The sequence below is a fragment of the Kryptolebias marmoratus genome, linkage group LG22 (genome assembly GCF_001649575.2).
Source record: "Kryptolebias marmoratus isolate JLee-2015 linkage group LG22, ASM164957v2, whole genome shotgun sequence".
Taxonomy (NCBI): Eukaryota; Metazoa; Chordata; class Actinopteri; order Cyprinodontiformes; family Rivulidae; genus Kryptolebias; species Kryptolebias marmoratus.
In genome coordinates, this window is record NC_051451.1 from 11,240,469 (window position 1) to 11,262,839 (window position 22,371).

Consider the following 22,371-nt stretch of genomic DNA (forward strand, 5'->3'; position numbering starts at 1 on the left):
TTTTTTTCCCATATAATTTAATTTATTCACAGATACATACACTCACAAAACATTATGGTTGCACAACAAACAATTACTGCAAACAGCTGGGAATGTTTCATATACTTTTATATACTCTTACTTTGTCAACAAAACACAAAAGATGTAAACTTACAATATTTTCTGAGAGGGAGTAATTTAAAAAAAAAAAAAAAAAGGTGAAGTAGTTTGGGGGAACGCACGGTAAACATTTGATCTCTGCTTGCGGCCCAAGTTTGAGTTTACTGAAGTTGTTTTTCTGCTGAAGTGAGAAAATTTGAAAGAGGTTCAATGATGCAGTGATTAACCGATGCACAACGACTGGAAAAACAGAAGCACTTTAATAAAAATCTCGCTCAGCTAACAGCCATACGGTGACTTTAATGAAACCTTCGCTTTTAATTGCGAGCCTTTTTTTCCCCTCACCTCTCTTCTTAATGGGGGGGGATATTTATTAAAAGAGAAAAACAAAGAAAAGAGGAAGAATCAGCAGCAACACAAGCCAATAAATAAAGACTGATCTAAAATTAATGTGATATGCAATCAAAAAGGAGGTATTGGAACCACCAACACTTTTCATCCACAACTTCAGAACACTGACACACTACAGTACATCTACATATCAGGGGGATTATTTCTTTTTTTTTGCCCTGTTCTTGTTGGGGAGGGGGTGAGATGATTCATGGAAATCAAGCTGGAGCTTCTAAGAAGAGTGGAAAGAGAGAAAATGGAGTCAGGGACGGATGAAGGTTTGATGACATCTGCGTCCAACCCTCCCTGGAAGTCTAAGGTTGTGGGGTGAGGAGGGAAAACGAACAGGAAAGGAGACGGGTGAGAGGGTGAGGGGGTGGGGGTGGGGGTTTGCAGGTGGGCTTGATTTCGAAGATCCTGTGTGCCTCAGTGGCGGGCGGCGGACTCCCTGGGGTAGAACTCAGCCAGCGTGCTCTGAGGAATCCTCTTGAGCATCTCCTTGGGGAAGATTCGCAGCAGCTGCCAGCCGATGTCCAGAGTTTCATACACGGTCCTGTTGTCGTACGGGCCTGGGGGTGGGGGGGGGGACAACAGAGCGTCACATGAAAGTCGAAGCGAAACACTCACACAACCTGCTGCTTTCTGTAGACTGACAACGTTTTGCTAATAAGCCTTTTGTAATTACATTGACTCTGTATGTGAGTATTCGTGTGTTTGTCTGTCAGCAAAATTCAGGGATCACCATATTTTCCGCACTATGGGGCACACTGGATTATAAGGCACACTGTCAATGAATGGTCCATTTTCTAACTTTTGTCATATATAAGGTGCTCCTCCCAATTTTTGTAACTTGGCACGGACTGAGCGCAACGCGCTCCATTCAAAATGGACGATTTTGGTGCTCTAGCGAACTGGTTCACCTGTATCAGCATTTATATGAGCCCTCTATGAGAGATCACAAAGATAATCAAACGGTTCAAAACTCACAGAAGGAGACTGCACCGACGTAAGCGTCAAGTATAAACGCCTCCACCACTCGCGACTATAACTGAGCCTTAATGCTGTGAGCGGTGCAGCTTTGTCGTTTACTAAAGTCGTACTAAAACATTATGACTTCTTACATATATAAGGCTATCCGGCTAACAGATTACACAAGAGTCCGCTTTGTCTGTTAGCAAAATATCCTATGAACCACTGCACGGATTGTAATGAAACTTTCAGGAAGTAATCACTGGGCGTACATCTAAATCTAATTCGCTTTTGGAGTCATACCAATTCAAGATGGCTGCCACAGCTAAGCTATGTTACAGTTAAGTTTTACAGATATTGTGCTAAAGTTCAGTGGGGTAGTAGCTGACGGGTTCATTCACAACACATACTCTGAGCGTGAATTTGGGCATAACGTTATTTCCAAAGTTCAGCCAAAATGGCTGCACCGCGTCCTTTCAGCCTCTGGCGTGAAAGGTGGCGGGTGTACGCGTTTGTCCAAGAATGCGAGGCCTGGAATGTTAGAACGTGATTAAAGTGACTGTAACTGAACTGGATTCATGATTTGGACTCGTTTCTTCCTCCCACGGTGCTCTGAGGTGGCTTTTGCTGTGAACTGGTGCTTTTAGAAATGAACTGATTGGAGTTAAATTAACCGGGGTGGAGAGTTTTATGAACAAAGGCTGCGTTAAATCAGGTTTTTCACCATGGTTCGGAGAGGGGAGGGGTATTTGTACGAGAACAGTGCAAGTTCCAAATTATTTTTATTATTAAACCTAAATAATGATTCTAACAAATCCATAAACACACAAAGATGACCTAAAAATAATCACGTTTATTTTAAAAAAAGAGATTGATTTAGAATTTGATCAGTTTTATTCAGCAGTACACAGATAACTCTCAGCTAAAATAAAAAAGTTAATTTAAAAAAGTTAATTTAATTTGACTTCAAGATTCAAACAAAGGTGTTGGAGACTGGCATTTTTTTACTCGTTTTATTCGAGCCTCACTTACTTATGAACTGAAGGATTAAAGGACAAAACTGGACTTTTGGTCTTTTTTTAATTAAAACTTTCAAAACAAAAAAAAGGGGGTAAAAAAAAAACAAAACGCTGGTTGCTGATAACATCTTAACTGCAGCGCCACACCTGATGAGGATCACAGAAACTGGTTCCACGGGAGGAAGTGACCTCTGCGTTGTTGCTGAACTTCAAACCTGCGTTTCAGACGTTTTTTTGAAGTTCTGGGAATAGTTTGTTCATGGTGCACCGCTGAGATTAAACGGAGGCGTTTCAGATTCCTTCAGCTGATTGTGATTTTCTGACTGGAGGTCAGAGTTCTCCCTGTTCTGGACAGAGTTTTCTCTTTAACGAAGGTATTTGCGCCAAAAGTATTTGATTGCCGTTACGTTGGCGCGAGTGAGGCGAGAAAAAAAAAAAAAAAAAAACATATTTCTCTTTCCATTTCCCATCTCGCCTGACTGTGATGGCTATTTTCCTGTGGAATCCATCGGTGCTGAAAAGAGGAAATAAAACCGCAGTGTGCAACATTTACCAAGAAGATTAAACAGCCTCAAGCTTTTGTTTAGTCACTCAGGGGGGGAAAATAAAGACGACGAAATGCAGCGCCTATAAAAAGTTTCACCCTTATATTGCTATCATACATGAGTCATGGTCAAGATAAATTGGCCTTTTGACAAAAAAATTTAAAAAAAGTCCTTCAGTGACAAAGTGAAATCAAATTTCTACAAAGTAATGTCAATTAAACAAAAATATGTCCTGTAAATATTCATAAATATTCACTCCTTTTAAAGTCACCATTCTAATTCAACTCAAAGAAAAAAAAGATTAGTGAAAAGTACAAGTTAGCGGATGGATACAGAAGGATTTCCTAGACCCGAAACATCCCCAGTTCTGTTAAATCCAGCATCAAGAAACAAAAAGGTATATGGAGCATTTATAAATCTACCAGGATCTCCATCGTCACAAACTGACCGTGAAGAAGGAGAACAGTGAGAGAGACCGCCGAGACACCTGGGAGCTCTCTGAAGGAGTTAAAGCTTCAGCCGGGGGAGGTTTATATAACAGCGAGAAAAGGGGGAAACATCCAAGAGGCTGAATAAGTTATTTAGGCACTGGATTTTGCAAAAATTTTGAAATGGTCCTCGTGACCCAGAAAGAAAAGTGGGTAAAGAAAATTGATGGATTGATTTGATATATATACATAAAAACATTTATAAAGCAGAAATTTCAAATTTTTCTATCCCAAAGTAATGCTCTGATTTAAAGGAACAATTATCCACAATCACGGACACAGAGTTTGTAAAAGACAGATGTCGGCATCCCTAACATCTCCTGTGACTAGGAACTGAGAGTAGATCAGGATTGTTTTCATCATTTACTGAACTTCTTATTTCCCTAAAATTCAATTCCTCCTCCTAAAAAAAAGCTAATTTTATTTTTAAGGCAGCCAAAATGATGTCAACTCAATTCTGCCGTCTGTAATCAAAAGAAAAGACCTGATTCAAGTTATAAACTTTAGTTTGAGGCCGTTTTCTGAATCACTCGGTTAAAAAAAAGAAAGAAAAAGAAAACGCCCTGTTACAGCTAATGAATCACCAAATATAACTAAACACATTCAAATACAAGCTTTGAAAGGTTATTTTATCCAGCAAAATAAAACTCAAAAATTGTCGGTCTCAGATCTCATTAAGCGTGGAGCACTATTAGTTTATTAAATGTTATTTTTGCATGAATAAAGCTCACATTCAGCCGGAGTGTTGTTTGTAAATGATGAACCCAACTAAAACGACGCTGAAGTATCGAAACTGATTTTTTTTTTAATATAAAACAGGAATAAAGGGAGTAAATGAGCTCCAACAAAAGCTCCTTTTTCAGAGCTAACCAGTGACATGTATTCACTGCTGATGGTGTTTTGGAGTGTTAATACTCAATTATTGTTATTATTATTTTTTTTTAAAAAAACACATTCAGGTTTAACCAATTATGTAGTTGGAACATTTTGCTTAGTATAACAGATATAAAGACAAACTTTTATATTTGAAGAACTGCGCCCAGTTAACTACAGTCATAATGACGAAGGTAACGACTACCTTTGTGAAGAGAGGGAAGAAGCTCTAAACATGCTGTGATGTATTGTTATTAAAAAGGTCTGATAATTATCTGACTCCTGCAGCATGCTCCTCTTACCCTGAGCAATGAAATTCTTCTCAAACTTCTGCAGGAACTCCAGATAGAGCAGATCGTCAGAGGTGAGGGCTTCTTCTCCCACCACAGCCTTCATGGCCTGGACGTCCTTACCGATGGCATAACAGGCGTACTGCGAAACAGGCGGACGTGTTACTGACGACGGCGGTGGCAGCCACTCATTAAACATCTAACTGTATCATAACACTGAGTGAGATTCATTACCAGCTGGTTAGACACGTCAGCGTGGTCCTTCCTGGTCATCCCCTCTCCGATGGCAGACTTCATCAGACGTGACAGCGAGGGCAACACGTTAATAGGGGGGTAGATCTGAAAGACAAGATAAGAGGGTGGTGTATCGTCGTAGATGACAATTTCGTTTACAGTCTATCAGTAAAGCTGCCACGGCGGGGTGTGATAAAAACCAGAGTCCACATTAGCTGTTTCTATGAGCATTCAGAGGGAAGAAGGCAGCCAGGCGCTGCTGATCGATAACACTTAATGAACTGATCGTCACCAGCGTGAGCACCTCTGTGAAAGCAGGGGTTTGGTCAGTTTGCTGCCCCGGAGCGTACAGGTGTGTGTTAACACGACGCCAAGGTGGAAAGACATCAGCAATGGCCTTCGAGAAGCAACTGTGGCTGCCCATCAATCTAGAAAGGGTTAAAGATCATTTCTAAACTATTTGGAGGTAAAATATTTAGTATTTGCTTCCAACTTTCCCAGGAGTGGGCGTCCCAGCGAATTTACCCCAAGGTCAGACCGTGCAGAAATTACAAAGATAATGAAAATAAGAAATAAAAAGAGGAAGCCCCGTCTGAAAGTCTACAGGCCTCAACTGACAGGTTAAATGGTAAAATTCATAACAGGACAATTAGAAAAGGACTGAACAAGTATGGCTTGGAAGGATTACAGTAAAAAGTCTCTTCCCTCCTAAAAGAACAAGGCAGCACAGCTCCAGTTTGTAAAGCTTCCTGTGAACACACAACAGGACTTCTGGATCAATGTCCTTTGGACGGATGAGCCTAAAGTGGGGATGTTTGCCAAGAATGCATAGCGCCATGTTTGAAGAAAACCAAACAGCAAACAAGCACAAACACCTCATACTAACTGTAACCACGGCGGTGGAGTGGTGATGATCTGGGCTTACGAATGGTGGGAAAAAAAGAGAATGTGGCCTTAAACAAACAACATGGTCAAATGTTCACCATCTGTCCACTGTGATGTTACGCTCTGAAAAGTAAGTGGACTTTGAGGCACCATCTTTAATGTGCAATAAAACAGAACTTGGGATTGTTGCTGTATCTTCTTCTTGTGTGTAAGCCAAGGAAGTGCTAAAAACAATAACCTCCACATTTCTCCGTCTCAAACAACAGCTTGAATGAAGCTGATTACAGCTGATACCTGTCTGTTGTGCAGCTGTCTGTCCACGTAGACCTGGCCCTCTGTGATGTACCCAGTGAGATCAGGAATGGGATGGGTGATATCTGGAGGACAAATGCATCGATGCCAACATACTCAAACAAATGTTTTTTAGCATCTGTGGCACTCTAAACTACAGTTTCCTTCATTCTCATAAATTACATTTACTGTGTTAAAAAGCAGAGGAAATACAGAAATAAATGGTAGCTTTTTAAACAGTTTTGAAATACATTTCAGTCTATTTGAGGCCAACTGTTGGTGACGTTGTGATCGTAACTACAAATAACTCGATGCTAAGACATCTGTTGGCTGCTTGGCAGCTGCCCTCACCGTCATTAGGCATCGTGAGAATGGGAATCTGGGTGATGGAGCCGTTTCTACCCTCCACTCGGCCGGCACGTTCGTAGATGGTGGCCAGATCCGTGTACATGTAGCCTGGGAAGCCTCGCCGTCCGGGCACTTCCTCTCGGGCAGCGGAGACCTGACAGATTGGGAACAACACGGTCATTTTTGAACTCCTTTTGAGAAGTTCTGAAGCTGGAAACATTAAGGAGAGAAAATGATCACCTCCTAGTCTAATATTGTACAAGATTCTCAATTCTTGTCTTCACAAACTCAAAGAATAAAACAAACTAAGCCTCAAAGTGTTAGTAGCCATTTTTTTTTTATTGTATATGTAGCTTTTCCTTTGACAATACCCTTTTATTGCTGCTAAAACACCAAAAATGGCCGAGTCAAATTAGACAAAAGTTTCATATTGTTAAAGGGAAAAGCTGCTGATCAACATTTTGTTAACTTGTTTTTTTCTACAAGCTTGAGGACTGAATAAACGTCTACAGAGAAACTATAACCCCAATTACAACAAGGTTGGGTAAAATGTAAATGATATCTAAATGCAATGATTTGCAAATCTCATCAACTCATATATTATTCACAATGACACATAGTAAACATATCAAATGCTTAAACTAAGAAACTGTACCATTTTTAGGGGAAAATAATGTAATTTTTGAATTTGATGCCATCTCAAAAAAGTAAAAACAAAAAAAAGAAAAAAGGGATGGGGAAACAAAAGGCTGTAAAAGTAAAAGATATAAATAAGAAACAGCTGGAGGAGCATTTTGGAACAGGTCAGTAAGAGGACGGGAATAAAAGGAGAGGCCGAATGTGTTAGAAGTAAAGATGGGCAGAGGTTTACATTTACATTTTATTCCTCGATTCAGGAACAATCAGTTAAATTATTAGCATAAATACCACACTGTCAGTATTTAGGAAAGTCACTAAAAATTCATTAAACCTGTTATTAGGTTAGATCACATCTAATTAAAAAAAAAAGAAAACCAGGGCTCCTGAAGTGCACAGTTTCATCTGACCTGGTAAGATGACTTAATATTCACAGATGGATTGTGTAAACATGCAAATGACCTTAAATAATTTAAATATACAAACAAATATCACCTTGAGTGCTTTCACTCATATTTTGGAGGGGATCCATTCATTAGTTTAGGCAAAATTATGCTTAACACCAGCTAATCTACATCTTAAGAAACATTGCTCATGTGATAAATAAATAAATAAAACATTAAAATTGCATTAAAAACTCTGCTGATGTTTTTAAATGTCTTACATAGATCAACTACAACAACTTCACTTTCTATTTTTAAGCAAAACTGAATAAATTACACAAATATAAATTGACCCAAACTACCTCTATACGTTGGTCATTCACAATCTTTCGACGCCGAAATTGCAAGTAGGATCTTCTAAAAAAGGTCTCGATTTTGGACAAAATTCCTCAAACTAAATCAACGCTCGGATGAAGAGCGAGTCCGCGTCGAGTCAGACTTCCTTTCTGGCCATTTTGCTACTAATTGTTCATCAACAAAGAGGAGAATCTATGGAAACACTTAACTTTGGGGGGAGTCAAGTGATGCCAACTCCTTAATTATACAGTAGGAGAGTCAAACAGCTGGTTGTAAATGTTGCCATTCTGTTTTTAGATGCTGCATAGAAATGACCAAAAGCAAAACCTTGTTCCAAAAGTCAAGTGACTTCAGAAGCAAGGAGGAAAGGAAAATGCCTCCCATTTATCTTTGGATTCAAAGGTTGATGGGCACGCCGCGCACTCGTGAACAGTCGACTCAATGCAGGAAAACCTCAACCTTCACGTGTGAATGAGAACAGAGGTAAAGCGAGAACGCCCCGGAGCTTTGTGAGCGCTGAATTACTCTCGGAGCTGCCTGAGTAACAGCCGACGATCTGCGCGGCTGTGTGCGAAACCAAGGTTACGGGCAGCAAAGGCACAGAAAAGGAAAATGCACGCGAACCGTTTAAAGACTTGCGTTGCGCTGCCTGCGACATATTGAAGCGTCAAACTGTACAACACAAAAGAATTATTAGCCAGAGCACAATGGGCTGAGACGAGAGGGCCCAACTTCTCAGCTCTAAGAAAGGACAGTAAGTATGTGGGGGGGGGGGATTGGGACCACTTCCTTTTAAAGCCAAGCAGACAATAATGAAGTTAAGATACTTCCTCAAAGAAACAAGAAACTTTTGTTCCTCTCCCTCAGTGAAGAACACGTTAACGCAGCTTAGTGGTAATGCCGCAGGGTCTGTGATGCTAAACCTCCGCCAAGTGAGTTCTGTGCTTCGAACAATGCTGCGGTCTTCACAGGAAAATCAGAATTTACTAAAACTTGATTCAAGCAGGTGTTTTTGACGTGTGCAGTAAGTTTTAAACGATAATGCGTCATGGAAATCAGCACCTACCAGTCTTTTAACCAATGGCTTAGTTTCCTGTAGAATTGATAGTTTTCTTTATTGTGATTTCAGTCACGTTTGCTGTATTCCTCTTCTCCTTCCACTCCATTTGACTTTTTAAGATGTGATTGTTTTTTGTTTTATAACTTCTATTATACTGGTGTGAAATTCAACAGGAATTCCAATGTACGTGCACTTTTACTTACCTGTGTAACTAGCAATAAGCTCTTATCATATGTTTTTATTTTTTTGCATCATATCTATTGTATCTTAAAGCATCATATTGCATATCATTCTGCAATGTACGTTATTGTATTGAATAACAACGTACCATATCGAGCTGTGTTTCATCCTATTGTACTGAATCATGACATTATATTGCACCTTACTGTAACTTATTGTATCATAACTTATTCTATCATCTCTTAAATCCTGCCGTTTTTTAATCTTATAAAAAAACAACCAATTGGAGTTCACAAGCCAACAAATTACACCAATGAAATACACGTTTTCTACAAATTTGGGGTCAATAAATACTGTTCTGTGAGAGCCAGAACCGAGGAGCTTTCTCTGTCAGATGATGCTGGCAGGCCTGATGTCACCACACTTTAAGATTAATGTCTGCCCACTGACAAACAAAAGTTAGAAGGTGCATGTAAAGACGCAAACAGTGAATGTGTTGAAGGGAGCTGCACCTCTCTCAGGGCTTCGGCGTAGGAGCTCATGTCAGTGAGGATGACCAGGACGTGCTTCTCACACTGGTAGGCCAAGTACTCCGCTGTTGTCAGTGCCAGGCGGGGTGTGATGATACGCTCGATGCTGATTGGACACAAATAGAAAAAGGAGAATCATTATGCTGTACGCATACAAACAGGTTCCCTTTTTTTAGCAGCTAAGGCAAAAAAACTCCAAAGTAAACCTTAGACTATTTGTGCAAAATTGAACTCAAATCAAAAACTAAACATTTGTAAGTATTAGGTCAAAAAAAAAAAAGCACATCTTTGATGTTAAATCAACCAATTCTTACGTGGGATCATTGGCCAGGTTCAGGAAGAGGCAGACGTTGTCCATGGAGCCATTTTCCTCAAAGTCGGACTTGAAGAAGCGAGCAGTTTCCATGTTGACCTAAGACACCAGCGTTACAAGTTCAGAAAGCATTCTGGAGTTAAACTTGTTTTATTCCAGCACCATTTAGACAATTATCACTGGAGCGAGGCAGGTCTACAGAAATCTTTAGGTCAGGGGTGGGCAGTCCTGGTCCTCGAGGGCCACCATCCTGCAGGCTTTACTTGTCTCCAACACACCTGATTTGAATCAATGGGTGATTAACAGCTGCAGAACATGAAGAGGTGATTTAACCACTGAATCAGGTGTGTTGGAGCAGTGAAACAATTAAAACATGCAGGATAGTGGCCCTCCAGGACCAGGATTGTCCACCCCTGCGTTAGGTGGTCTTCCTCTGGAGGAGCGGGACAGTAAAATCTGTGGCTTACCTTGTGAAAGACCTGTTTTTTTTATTTTTAAATGACTTAAATGAATTTTGAAGGAAATTAGATAATGATAAAATGAACAGGATTAATTAACACATATGAAAGCAGCTATACCAAAATAAATTAAAGCAGCGAAAGCAGAAAGATATTGGGTTTTTGCTTAGAAAAAATTAAATTAAAATTTCATAACTTGAGTGATTATTGATTTTTATTATTGTATGATATTTTCCTCATGGATTCAGCTGGGGTGTATTTTATTACTCAAACAGTTGAGATATAAACATGAAACAAACTTAGGGTAAAGAAAGTGCATTAAAGCTGAATTAGTCACATTTTAGAAGACGGCAGAAAACAAATGTTTTGTGCACCAGCTGGTTGCTTTCCATCACTAAACAGATGCATTGCTGTCACGGTGAGAGCTGTGGCCTTTTCAAAAATTCACATTCATATGCCGGCTTGAGCAAATCCCTATTCACACTTTCCTACCAGAGTAACCACAGCGAGATGTGAGCTGCTGAGGAGCGGGGAGGGATGGAGGACGTGTTTGTGTGTTTGTGTGCCTGTGTGCGTTTGGAGGAGGTCGGCTTGTCACGGTCGAGGCATTACAGCCGACGGGAGGGGCAGCTGAAAGGCAGAGAACTTGATACTGCGCGGCTGTCAGTGTTAAAAGGCCTGCTGAATTAGTAACCCCTCTACATGGCCGGGGGATATGCTCACAAGTGCAGAAGTAACAAGAGGGGCTTAAAGGTTAAATCACCTGGTGAATAAAAGAAAGCAGGGAGGGAGAGAGGGGACAACGGTGTCACATCAGGGTTAAGAAAGGGGATTAGAGGCGCAAATTGGGTGGGGTTGGGGGGGGCGCGTTTGGACGACTTTACGCAGGGCGTAGGATGAAGTTTAACTGCTTACCCCCATGGCTGCGAAAACAATGGCAAAGTTCTCAGCACTGTAGTCCATCACGTCCTTGGGTTTCTGCACGAGGCCAGCCTGGCGACAGATCTGGGCAGCAATCTGGTAACGGGACAACAGACGACTTAGTTCAGATTGTCGAGACGCCTCCTGACTACACGGTCTCAGTTAATGGCCGCGTGATGACAAGGACTTGTGAGAGCGAGAGTCCTGATGATAAACCTGGTTCATCAAAGCAGAATCCTGTCAGACTGATGCACAGACTCCGAAACAAGCAGCAGGTAACGGATGGATGGAAGGAAATCTATTTACCAGAATCCCTGAAAGTTGAACGACTCTCTGCTTATATAGCAAAATCTGAGAATTTTACATTTTAAATAAGTCAAAATAAAATTTAAAACACAGCTAAAATCTCCCTGAAGGAACTCAAAGAAAAACAAAAGGTTTTGCCTTCTGACAATGATCTCTGATTATCCAATTCTGTGCACTTTGAGGAGAAAACACTGAAAAGGGGGGGTGGGGGGGCACGACACACACACACACCCTTGCTGAAAATAACTGATCCTTCTTCTCTCAAGAGTGGCCTGATCTCGTTTTAATTTCCACTCTGAGTCAATGAAGCTGCGAGTGCTGCACAGCTGCGCGGCGCTAAAAAGCAGAAACTGCGACTGGAACTGAAGCGAGAGCAGCAGCAGAAAATTTGCCGGTTTCAAGTTCAGGTTTACGAAAACTGATGATTCGATTTCGTATGGAGACCGAGGACTCTGAGGGATTATCTGAAGCATCCGTCGGGTTTGGCTGTCATTTAGTCGTTTGGAAGCAAGAACTGCAGCACTTACACGGTGAACTTTGCCTAACTGCTTTTCCTCCATAAATACTATTCACGTACGTTGGAAACTAGAAACAAGTCATGACAATAAAGACAGCAAATATTATTCATAGTGACACACACAAAAAAAAACATTTCTGAAGAGGAAGAAAACCTGTTGTCTTGAGAAATGGAAAAGAACAAACGTCACAAATGACTCAGTGCATTGATGTTCATCTTTTCCAAAATGAGAATAGTCCTAAAACAAACCGTAAATAAACCTTTTATCATCAGGTTTAGTGTTCATCTGTCAACTGTTGGCCATTACGATACTTTAGTGCTCCTCTCTGTGGTTTGAGTCCTTTGGAAAGCGCTTTAGCTCTTATAACCCTGAAACTGTTTGGTCTGGAAATGCCCATCACCTGTAAAGTAAAAGTGACGCTTATGTTGACCCACATGAGCTCACATAATAAATCAGACAGTAAATTTCAATTAAACTCAAAATAACTTTAAGACACTGCCATGTTTTATTCTGAAACTTTACTTTATGCCCGTAAAGAAAAAGGAACAAGAACAAGGCTTTGTGAAGGCAGTAAAAGAATATTCAGACCAAAGTGAGTTTCGTAGGAAAGTTATGACAAGTTCATATTTTACTTGTTGTAGAAAGCTCTTTGAACACCCTCACTTTGGAGAAATAAGAGTTTACGCCCCGACAGGCATGACGAGCTAACGGCTAGTCTGAACGGAGCCAAGACCGAAGTGAATCTGCCTGAAAACAGCTTCAGTCTGAAAGAAAAACTTCCTCGTGGTTAACGCAGGCGCTGTTTCATAAACCTTTAGTCCCCCCCAGTTATTTCACAATACATCAACACATGGTTACCTAAAATGTCATGAAATGCTACAAAATGTGGAAAACTGGAGTTGTTTTAAGGCTGCTGCAATCTACTATAAAAAGCAGGTCCCATTTCTGAAGCAGATCGCTGCGGTATAAAAACTCCAAACTCCAAACTTCAAAAGTTACATAGTGGTTCATGCAAAAGCTAGTTTTTGGTTGTTTTTTTTTATCTTCACATTCCCGTCAATTTTACTATTAATTAAATACTATAATTACTATTAATTTATCAGAAATATCATGAAATTCTTGCAGGAAGCATCCCAAACTGCACTAAGCATAATATCAGGTAGGGAATTATTATTCATAACTTTTTTACAAAATGCCACTTTAAAATGATCAGAATATCCCTTTAAGGAGTACTGACCTTTTGGGCACAACATGCCATCACTTCATAACTTTATCCTAATTTATGTTCAGAAACAAGCGCTGAGAAGTTATAGTGAAATATTTGACTCTAAACTTGATTAAACTATCGGGGCATCTTTAAAGGTAAAGAACGTGACGGAGAGGAAAGTAGAAGAAAGTGGGTCTCACCTCGTTGTGGGGCAAGCCAGCAGCAGAGAAAATGGGGATCTTCTGTCCTCTGGCGATGCTGTTCATCCCATCGATGGCCGAGATGCCGGTCTGAATCATCTCCTCGGGGTAGATACGGCACTGAGGGTTAATGGGCTGACCTGGACCGAACAAGAACACGCACCTTCATCACTCACAGTCAGCTCACTGTTGCTTTTTGTTTTATTCAAAACTGTTCCAGGCAGAGTTTACATTTTTGTAAAAATTCCACTAATTTAAAAAATTGTTTTCTCTCGCTCCCCTTTTCATAATCTAATGATCTACGGCAATTTCATAAATGTTTCAAGGACTGCGGCTCACATTAGATACATGACTGGCAGGAATGCTGTGTTTATAATTGTTACAGAGAGAACTGTGCTGCTTTCTAAAAGACAAATCCACTGAGCTGCAAAACATAAGCCTTGTATTAATTGGCCAAGCAGCTAATCCAGTTACAAGATGCCCAATCTGTTGGATTATTTATCTCTGAAAACACTCAGCAAACAAATGCATGCCCCCACTACTCAGCTGTTTCCCTTCATTCTTATACACCGACATGTTAATGCTAGGAGTTTTCTGACCTCATCTGTCAGCAGAAAGGAAGGAGGAAGCAAAAATCACAATTTTATCCAACACACAGGAAGTGATAAGATTGGTTCAAGAATGTGTACAATTTGTACATATCATTTATCATTTCACCTTCCTGCTTTTGCTAAATTAACGGCACATTTTAACAATAAGTGAAGATAAGTGGATAAAAGATAAAACTAAATAACTGTTTGGCTAATCTAGGCTACATTACCTATAAAAATGGTGCTTCCTGATGTCTGGATTAAGACCCTCAGGGGCTCCTGGTCAGGGACCCCATTTCAATTACAGGCCCATATGGCAACCATGTCACGTAAAATCTACTAGCTGGTCGTCACCATCCTATTTATCCATTCTTTTAATCAGGTAGAATGCACTTCCAATTGAATTTTGTAAACATAAATCACCGACAGCAAAAGTTACCTAAATCCTTCTGGGGTGCAGGTTGATGTCTGACTCTGGTAATGAAAACTACCCAAAAACAGACAACACACCATCTATTCCTGACATATAAGTGTGACGGATCGGAAGTTATGACAGTGTGATCCTCAGCAGAATGAAATATGAACTATAAACTGAATATGTGATGATCTTACAGCAACACATCTTACTACAGTGATGCAACAACAGCCCAACAAGGTACAGATATTTTAGCAAAGACAGCTTACAGCCTTACTTTTTTATTTAAGTAAGTATTACTTACTTATTTCTTGATTTCTTTAGCTTTAAATACAGCAATGAACTCTCCCCCTACACCTCCTCTGGGTTGGTAATGTTGGCAAAACTCCTAAAATATCTAATATTACATACATTTAATGCAAAATCCTGTCTGGAAACAGGTTGAATTTGTTTCTGATTGACTAATTGTTATTAGGCCAAATCATGCATGTTTTTTTTTTTTTGCCAGGGATGCCAGGAGGCTCAATAAACTCATTATAAAGGAGGAAAAACCATCAGACAGAACGTGGAGACATCTGAGTCAGCGAGGGACATGAGGTCACTGATCAAACTGCTCTCCATCCTCTTCATGACACCCTACAAAGGCAGCGAAGCTCCTTTTTTAAGCAGACTCACTCAGCGCTGCTCATTCCTGCTATTTGCAACTTAAGTTTTTTTAACAGCTCATTTCTGTCTGACAGATGACCACCAGTAAACTTATACCTACATGCAGCTACTGTAAAACTAATATCTACAGTATACTCAGCCATTACTGCACAATGTTACTGTAAATATTCTGTGTACCCTGCCATCATTGCACAACCTCCATCTTATTTTGCGATCAATAGTTATCTTGTTTTTGTTCGTTGTCATGTGTCGTTTTTAATTATTTTAATTTTGAACTTGTCCACTGCTGAGACAAACCAATTTTCCTCAGGAGATCAATAAAGTATCTTTATTTTCAATTCTGGTAGATCTGGGCTGGCCTGATGGATGTTAGTAACGTTTGAGGGGGACAGAAATCCCTCTGAATCTATTTATTCACAGTCATGGCAAACATGTTTGCGCTCATTAAAAGCTTAGAGTTGTAACACGTTTTTTGTTTTTACCATGGCTGCATTAAGCTTTTTCAAATTCAAAGCTAATATAGTCAACATTTTCCCCCATTTCTATTAATTCAGATTCTCCCGAAACAGTTGGAGCCTGAATCCATAAACCCATGTCCTATTTTGCAGAAACCGAGTAGAGGGGTTAAAATAAAACATCACAAAGACAAAAAGGTTAAAGAGGTTGTACCCATGATGTCCAAGTAGTCCTCAGCCAGAACGGTGGGGCCGCGGTCGATGGGTTTGCCGGAGCCGTTGAACACCCGGCCTGAAAGGAAGAATTTCCCCTTTGAGCCAAGATTTAATCAAGTCTTCAATTGGATAAATAACTGATTTATGTGGCAGCTGAATTCAAAGATAATTATAAAAACATCAATAAAATGAAATTTATTAGATGACACTCCCCAGCACATCTGATCTGTTCTGTTTTTTTGTCAAACTCCTAACAGATACCGCAAGTGCAGCTCTGATGGCTCTTGTCGAAGCTACAAGCAGCAAGTACAAATAATTATAAATTCAGGGACATGATTAATGACACTTCAAAAACAAAAGCAGGTTTACTTTCTGCTAGTACTCAAATGTATTTAACCTTGTGCAGCACTGAGATAATCACATTGATTGAGACATTCAAGAACATTCAAATAAAAGCTTTGATTTAATTTTTTTTTTCCCTTTTCTTTCTTTCTTTTTTTTTATTCTTTAATGGTTCACTGAGGATTTGGAAAACACGAGTAAAATTAGCACAGAGAAGGCCAAAACCCATTTAGATCTCAGACATTCATCTTTGTATCAAGAAATAAGATGGTTAAAAGGGGAGTTCTGCAGCAGTAAATTAAGTCTGAATTGTGCAGAAAGTTGTTTCAAAGAGACTTGTTGAGCATAACGACATGAAACAATAACTGTGATAGTCGTACCCAACATGTCCTCTGACACCGGGGTCCGCAGGATATCGCCAGTGAATTCGCAGGCCGTCTTCTTGGCATCGATGCCCGATGTTCCCTCAAACACCTGAAGTAAGATGCAACGAGTAAAGCGAATTAAAATAAATTCAAAGCATGTCTGAAAATTCTCCACAGAGTCATGGAATAACAGAAGTCCACCCTGTAATAAAATAATAATAGAAATGATCTGGTCTTTGCCATGTTATAAAATTATTTACATCTTACCGTGTGGATAAAAAAATGGATAAATAACAAAAATAAAAAAAAAAGTAAAAACATATGTCGTTATTTATGAAATTGAAATTAATTCAAATGAAAAGGTTCACCCTATGATTCAGTAGCTTGTAAAACAACCTTTATCAATAATAACTTGAAGTAGCCTTTTTCAGCATGACTTTATCAATTTCTCACACTGTCGTGGAGGAATTTTGGCCCACTCTTCTTAACAACGTTGCTTCAGTTTATTGATGTTTCTGGATGAGAGTTTCTTCTGTGACCTGCTTGGTCCAAGTTTCAGCTGTCAGGACAGATGGCTTTATATTTGACTCCAGAATTGGTTTACAAAGAAGTCTGTGGTCGACTCAATGACTGCAAGCAGCCCAGACCATCAGCCCTCCACCACCGTGCTTGACACTTGGCGTGAAGTTTTAGTTCTGATATGTTGTTTGTTTTTTGCCAAACAAGACTTTGTAAATTACAGCCAAACATCCCTGCTCTGGTCTAATCAGTTCAAAGGACATTGCTCCAGAAGTCTTGTGGTTCACTCAGATGTTGTTTTGTAAACCTGAGTTGTGCTGTCGTGTTCTTTTTAAGGAGAAGGCAACCCTTCCAAACAAGCCATATATGTTCAGTCTTTTTCCAATTGTACTGTCACAAGCTGTAACATTTTACCTGCAGAGTCTTAAATGTAGCTCTTGGGGTTTTTGGAATTTCTCTAAGAGCTACACAGTCTGACCTTGGGGTGACTTTGCTTGGACGTCCACTTCTAGGAAGATCGTCAACCATCTTAAATAGTAAATGTTCACTTGTGAATAATCTTTCTATCTGTGACAGGACGGACTCAAAATTGTTTGAAAATGATCATTTATTCAGTTTGCTGTCATTCTGTTATTAAATTCTGTTTCTTACCTGGACAACTGCCTTGCTCCCAATCACTTCCAGGACCTGCCCGCTCCTCTTGGTGCCATCCGGCAAGGTCAGATGAACAATCTCAGCATATCTAGGGAACTGATTCAAACAAGTTGGACATCTTTAAACAAAATGTACTGTGGGGAAAAAATATTCAGTTAGATGATTGATAAACTTTAGTTTTGAGAAGTCATGTCTGTTTAGAAAATCCAACAAAAAAAGTGGAACATCTTCTTGGTCTCACCTTTACATTATCCAGGATCACCAGAGGTCCGTTTACACCCGACACAGTGGAGTACGCTGAAACAAAAGAGTACTATATTCATTCACAAGTTCAGACATTTACAGAAGCATTGCTGACAAAAAGAAAAAAAAAAAAAAAAATTATTTTAGTGTGCATCTGAAATTCAACCAACTTTAAAATATACAAATTTACCTGAATACTATAATCATAAATTAACCTTTTCACTGTGAGATTATATCTATATAAAAAAAACTTGGATTTTTGTTTACTTCTTTAAACAGAGATGGACAGTGAAAAGGAACATTTTTGGCCGTAGAGAGATTAAATGGTAAACCACCAGTCATTATCAGTATGTATACAGGTCATCATAAAAGAAAATCAATAATGTGGACATCATCAACTTATTCTATTTTTTCTAAACGAGGGTCTTACTTGTTTAAGTAATTTGAAACTATCCGAACACTTCGACAGCTACTGGTTAACCCACCGTCGAGGATGCTAGGTAGCAAGCTGTGTAAAGATTTATTCAGTTTAATATAAATTCACCTTATGATGGACAGCTAAAATAAAGCAGCTCAATGAGAAGAATGTGATGAGTGTGAGAAATACATCAAATGAAACAGAGGGCGTAAGCATGAGGAATAAAGCATGCTGACATTGTTGCACTGGGACTTCTACCACAGTCTGGTGTTTCTCTTTAAAAGTGAACCCTCTATCCTAGGGCGGCTATCAAAGGCTTTGGGAAATTAGAGCAGACCGGTTCAGACATAAAGCAGTAAAGCTTAGCGGGGTGCATCTATTATGTCACTAATTAGGCAAGAGCCAACAAACTAGCCCATCAATGTGCTACAATATTCCAAGTCTTTCCCCACACACACCTGCATTTATTTAGAGAGACACTTTCTCTGTGTGTTTGTTTGTGTGATGGCTTTTGATTATGGAATTGCTAGGACAGGGGCATTTGAAAATATTCTCAAAGATGGCTCTTGTATATTATTTTGTATACATATATGTTTTGTCTTCTACGCCGCATGCAAATCAGACTATTCAAGAATTTTTCTTTGAAAAGCATTAATACTGCCATATTAAAACAATCAATTTACATGATACTATAGGGTTTTAGGGTCTTTATTTAAAAATAAATAAATAAATAAAACTTCATACACAGCTGTTGCTATGCACGATATGCATATATGCATGTGCTACATATAGACACGTATCCAATCCCATAAATATTTTTAAAACAACTAAAACAGAAAAGTTGAAAATTAAAAATGTAACCATGAGTATAGCAATGAGCTGATTGAAGGGTGTCTGTCATGATTTAGGTACATTATAACGCAGACAAATATAACAGCGTATCAGGGCACTGAGATGAAAACAAAAACTGAAGTAGACTGGTTTTGGTTCTGAATTTCGAGATGAAAGTCAAAATTTAAGTTCTGTTGTTGTGGGAATAAAAAAATGGAGTTTGCTTCCTTGAGCTTATTATCACACCCGCCAAGGAGGTTATGTTGTGCTGATTGGTTTGTTTGTCCATCCGTCCATCAGTCTGTCTGTTAGCGAGATTACTTAAAAATTTAAAAACAAATTGAATGCTAGGGGTGTGTTGTAACATTTCCAGATGGAGAAATGATGTTGATGATAAATTATGAAAATAATCTTTTTAAAAATGGTGCAAATTCTTTTTTTTTTTTTCATCTTTTCAAAAGTGTACTCGGGCAGATTAAAGGCTGAGGTGGGTTTGATGCGGGTGGCGTTGGATGGTAAAATGTACATGAGTAAAACTTCAGTTTTGCGAGAAGTGCGCACAAAAGTAGGCCATGATTTTCAAACATTGGCCATTTAAATCACAGTCTGACAGCTAGCTGGTCGTTTGGCCCAAAAATGGAAAAACTGGAACAGAAAATCCACCTATTTTCTTGCAGTTTTGAGTTGCCAAATAGCCTCCAACTAGTCGCAGCCAAGTGAGATACTACCTTTTGTTTAAGGAGATAATTAAAACTGATTTGTCTTTGTTTCATTAGAAAATACATAATGCCCCATTACAAATGAATTTTTTTTTCTTTCACTTTATATAAAGTGCCAACTCTTTGTATGTGTGTGATGGGCAGTTGTAGTTTGTCAATGATTATTAGATAACCTAAATGGTAATACTGGCGTTTCCCTTAAACTTCTTGGAATTTTCTATTTAAATACAGGGCCAGACATAGTGATTGCCACATACAGTTGTGTTTGGAAAGAAAAGATGGGGTAAGGGGGGAGAATAGTTCAAGGTACCCTCTTATGTGAAATCTAATGATTAAGTACACGGTTTACTCTCTAATTTCTCAAGGTAACAAGTACTCAATGAGCTATATGTTCATGAGGTGTTAAGGAGCAACATTTCCCATTAGGTTTGGAAAACTTTCTCCACCCCTCTTTGGCTACTTCAGCTCAAGTGCAGTGGTCCCCTGGCTTGGCATGCAACAGGAGTATGGGTCACCCTACAGCCTGTTCAGCTGCCAGAGCCCTTTGTGTACAAAGATGTTAATTGGTCCTAATCTGCCACTAGAAGCTGTTTTGGTAGCCTGACCTCGCACCCAGAAGGACACCTTGGTGTGAAATACTAAAGAGCCCATTCAAGTGCCAAAGAAAAGAGGCACAGAGCATTCCAGCACAATTCAATTTCCCAGTTAAAAGAAGGGGGGACTCAAAGGGAGGAGAAGGAAAGAGGAGGGGGGGAGGAGGAGGTGCTGGGATGGAGATGGGAGCGCATCATCATTCTGACAATCAATGAACAGTACAAAGCAGTGGCTGCTGTGATGTGCAACCTCACAATCACGTCTTAGCCTCTACTTCAAGGGATTCCCACAGTCCCAACGGACACGGGAACGCCAACCGTCTAAAGCCTACCGCTCCTCACCCACAGCACAAGTGCGAGCATGCACGCAGCCAAACGGGCATAATAAATATACTCTTTCAGAAACCTGCACGCTCCGGAGTTTCAGATTGCTCATTTTGTTTTTGCCAAAAGCCGACAGAGGACATGCAGTTCATTCACAATATCGCAAAAAAAATAAAAAAATAAAAAATGAGCTTCTTTGTTTAAGATAATGAGGTAATAGATTTATTTATTTGTTTGTTTAGTTTCGTTTTCTCGTGATAAGTATAGTAGAAGTTATTTCAAAATAGAATATAAAGGAGCTACTTTATCGGTATTCAGGACAATCGTGCTGGAAACAGATTCAAGTTGAAAATGCTACATCAAACCCATCACTGATTAATGCATTATGGTGTCATGCTAGTGATAATAAGAGATAAAACTGGTTGTAACATAAGGTTGGGCCATGTTATGGTGATAGGGTATTATGTATCTGCTGTGAAAAATTCATGAATGCAGTTAAATAGGTCCTTTGTTTGCCAATGCATCACCTCTCCAACTAGTCGCATGGAATTCTAGCAGTGGTTTAGATGCGACATTGGAGAGTGACAAATCACAACAGCAAACCTTCACAATACTCTGGTTTGGCAATCGTAATGGAATAACCTTCAGAGTGACTCTAAAACCCAACAAATATGTGTTTGAGAATTTGTGGCAGGACATTCCGTTCTATTTTTCACCAATTTTATTTGTGCAAAGAAAAAAAACAAAAAAAAACAAACAAAAATAACAGCAGCAAGGTTTCGGGACCCAAGAGTACCGTAACACTTCATTTCAGGCGGTTTCAGAGTGTTTTGTGCTTCCAACAGAAATGTGAAAATGTCGAAACTTTTTAAAACAAATGAAAGCATTTTAAAAATCACAGGGAGGTAAAGCAGTCATGGCAGAAACACCATCTTATCCATTCCGACAAGCCCACTGTCCTGCTACCCATTTTCACACAGCTACAAAACTGGGATGGGCTTTTAAACGTGTACACATACACCCGTTCTAGATTGGTTGGTAGTTTTGATGAGCTCTGGAAACACAAATCTAAAGTACGAGATGACGAGCTGAGAGGCCCTCAGGTGGAGAACTGCAGGGGAGCAGACTAAATAAGTAAATACCTCTAAAAGAATAAGCACTGAATGGATAAAAATGATTTAGTTTTTTTATCCTTTGATACTGTTGTTTGCAAAAATTGCTTATGGACACTATGCTTGTCCTTGGTGGCTGATAAATAAAAAAAACTTTTTCATTCATTTTAAATATCAGTACAGTAGAAATAACAGCACGGCTACTGTCATCAACCTTTTAACTTGTTTTGTCAGACAATCCAGATCATAACACAATGGGAAAACCTCTAAATCACACATTTGTTTTTATCTGCATATTGGTGATGACTAAAACGCAGAAAGCCGTAGTAATAATTAACAATCCCCAAAGCACCGTAAGAGGCATTAGTTTGTAATGTATTACCAAGAAAAGAAAAAGCTAATAAAGACT

General features: G+C 39.4%; 1 protein-coding gene across 1 annotated transcript in view; it reads right to left on the bottom strand.

Moving 5' to 3' along the window:
* Positions 1-22,371, bottom strand: part of atp6v1ba (ATPase, H+ transporting, lysosomal, V1 subunit B, member a) — a 29,029-nt gene continuing 6,658 nt past the window's right edge. The window contains exons 2-14 of the mRNA XM_017421738.3: positions 17,964-18,019; positions 17,720-17,818; positions 16,565-16,658; positions 15,841-15,918; positions 13,501-13,640; positions 11,264-11,365; positions 9,892-9,989; positions 9,560-9,683; positions 6,435-6,585; positions 6,087-6,169; positions 4,908-5,012; positions 4,686-4,815; positions 1-1,058 (exon numbers count right to left, since the gene is read on the bottom strand). Of these exons, the coding sequence (XP_017277227.1) occupies positions 916-1,058; positions 4,686-4,815; positions 4,908-5,012; positions 6,087-6,169; positions 6,435-6,585; positions 9,560-9,683; positions 9,892-9,989; positions 11,264-11,365; positions 13,501-13,640; positions 15,841-15,918; positions 16,565-16,658; positions 17,720-17,818; positions 17,964-18,019 (1,403 nt within the window). The 3' untranslated portion in view covers positions 1-915. The remainder of the gene's footprint in view (positions 1,059-4,685; positions 4,816-4,907; positions 5,013-6,086; positions 6,170-6,434; positions 6,586-9,559; positions 9,684-9,891; positions 9,990-11,263; positions 11,366-13,500; positions 13,641-15,840; positions 15,919-16,564; positions 16,659-17,719; positions 17,819-17,963; positions 18,020-22,371) is intronic.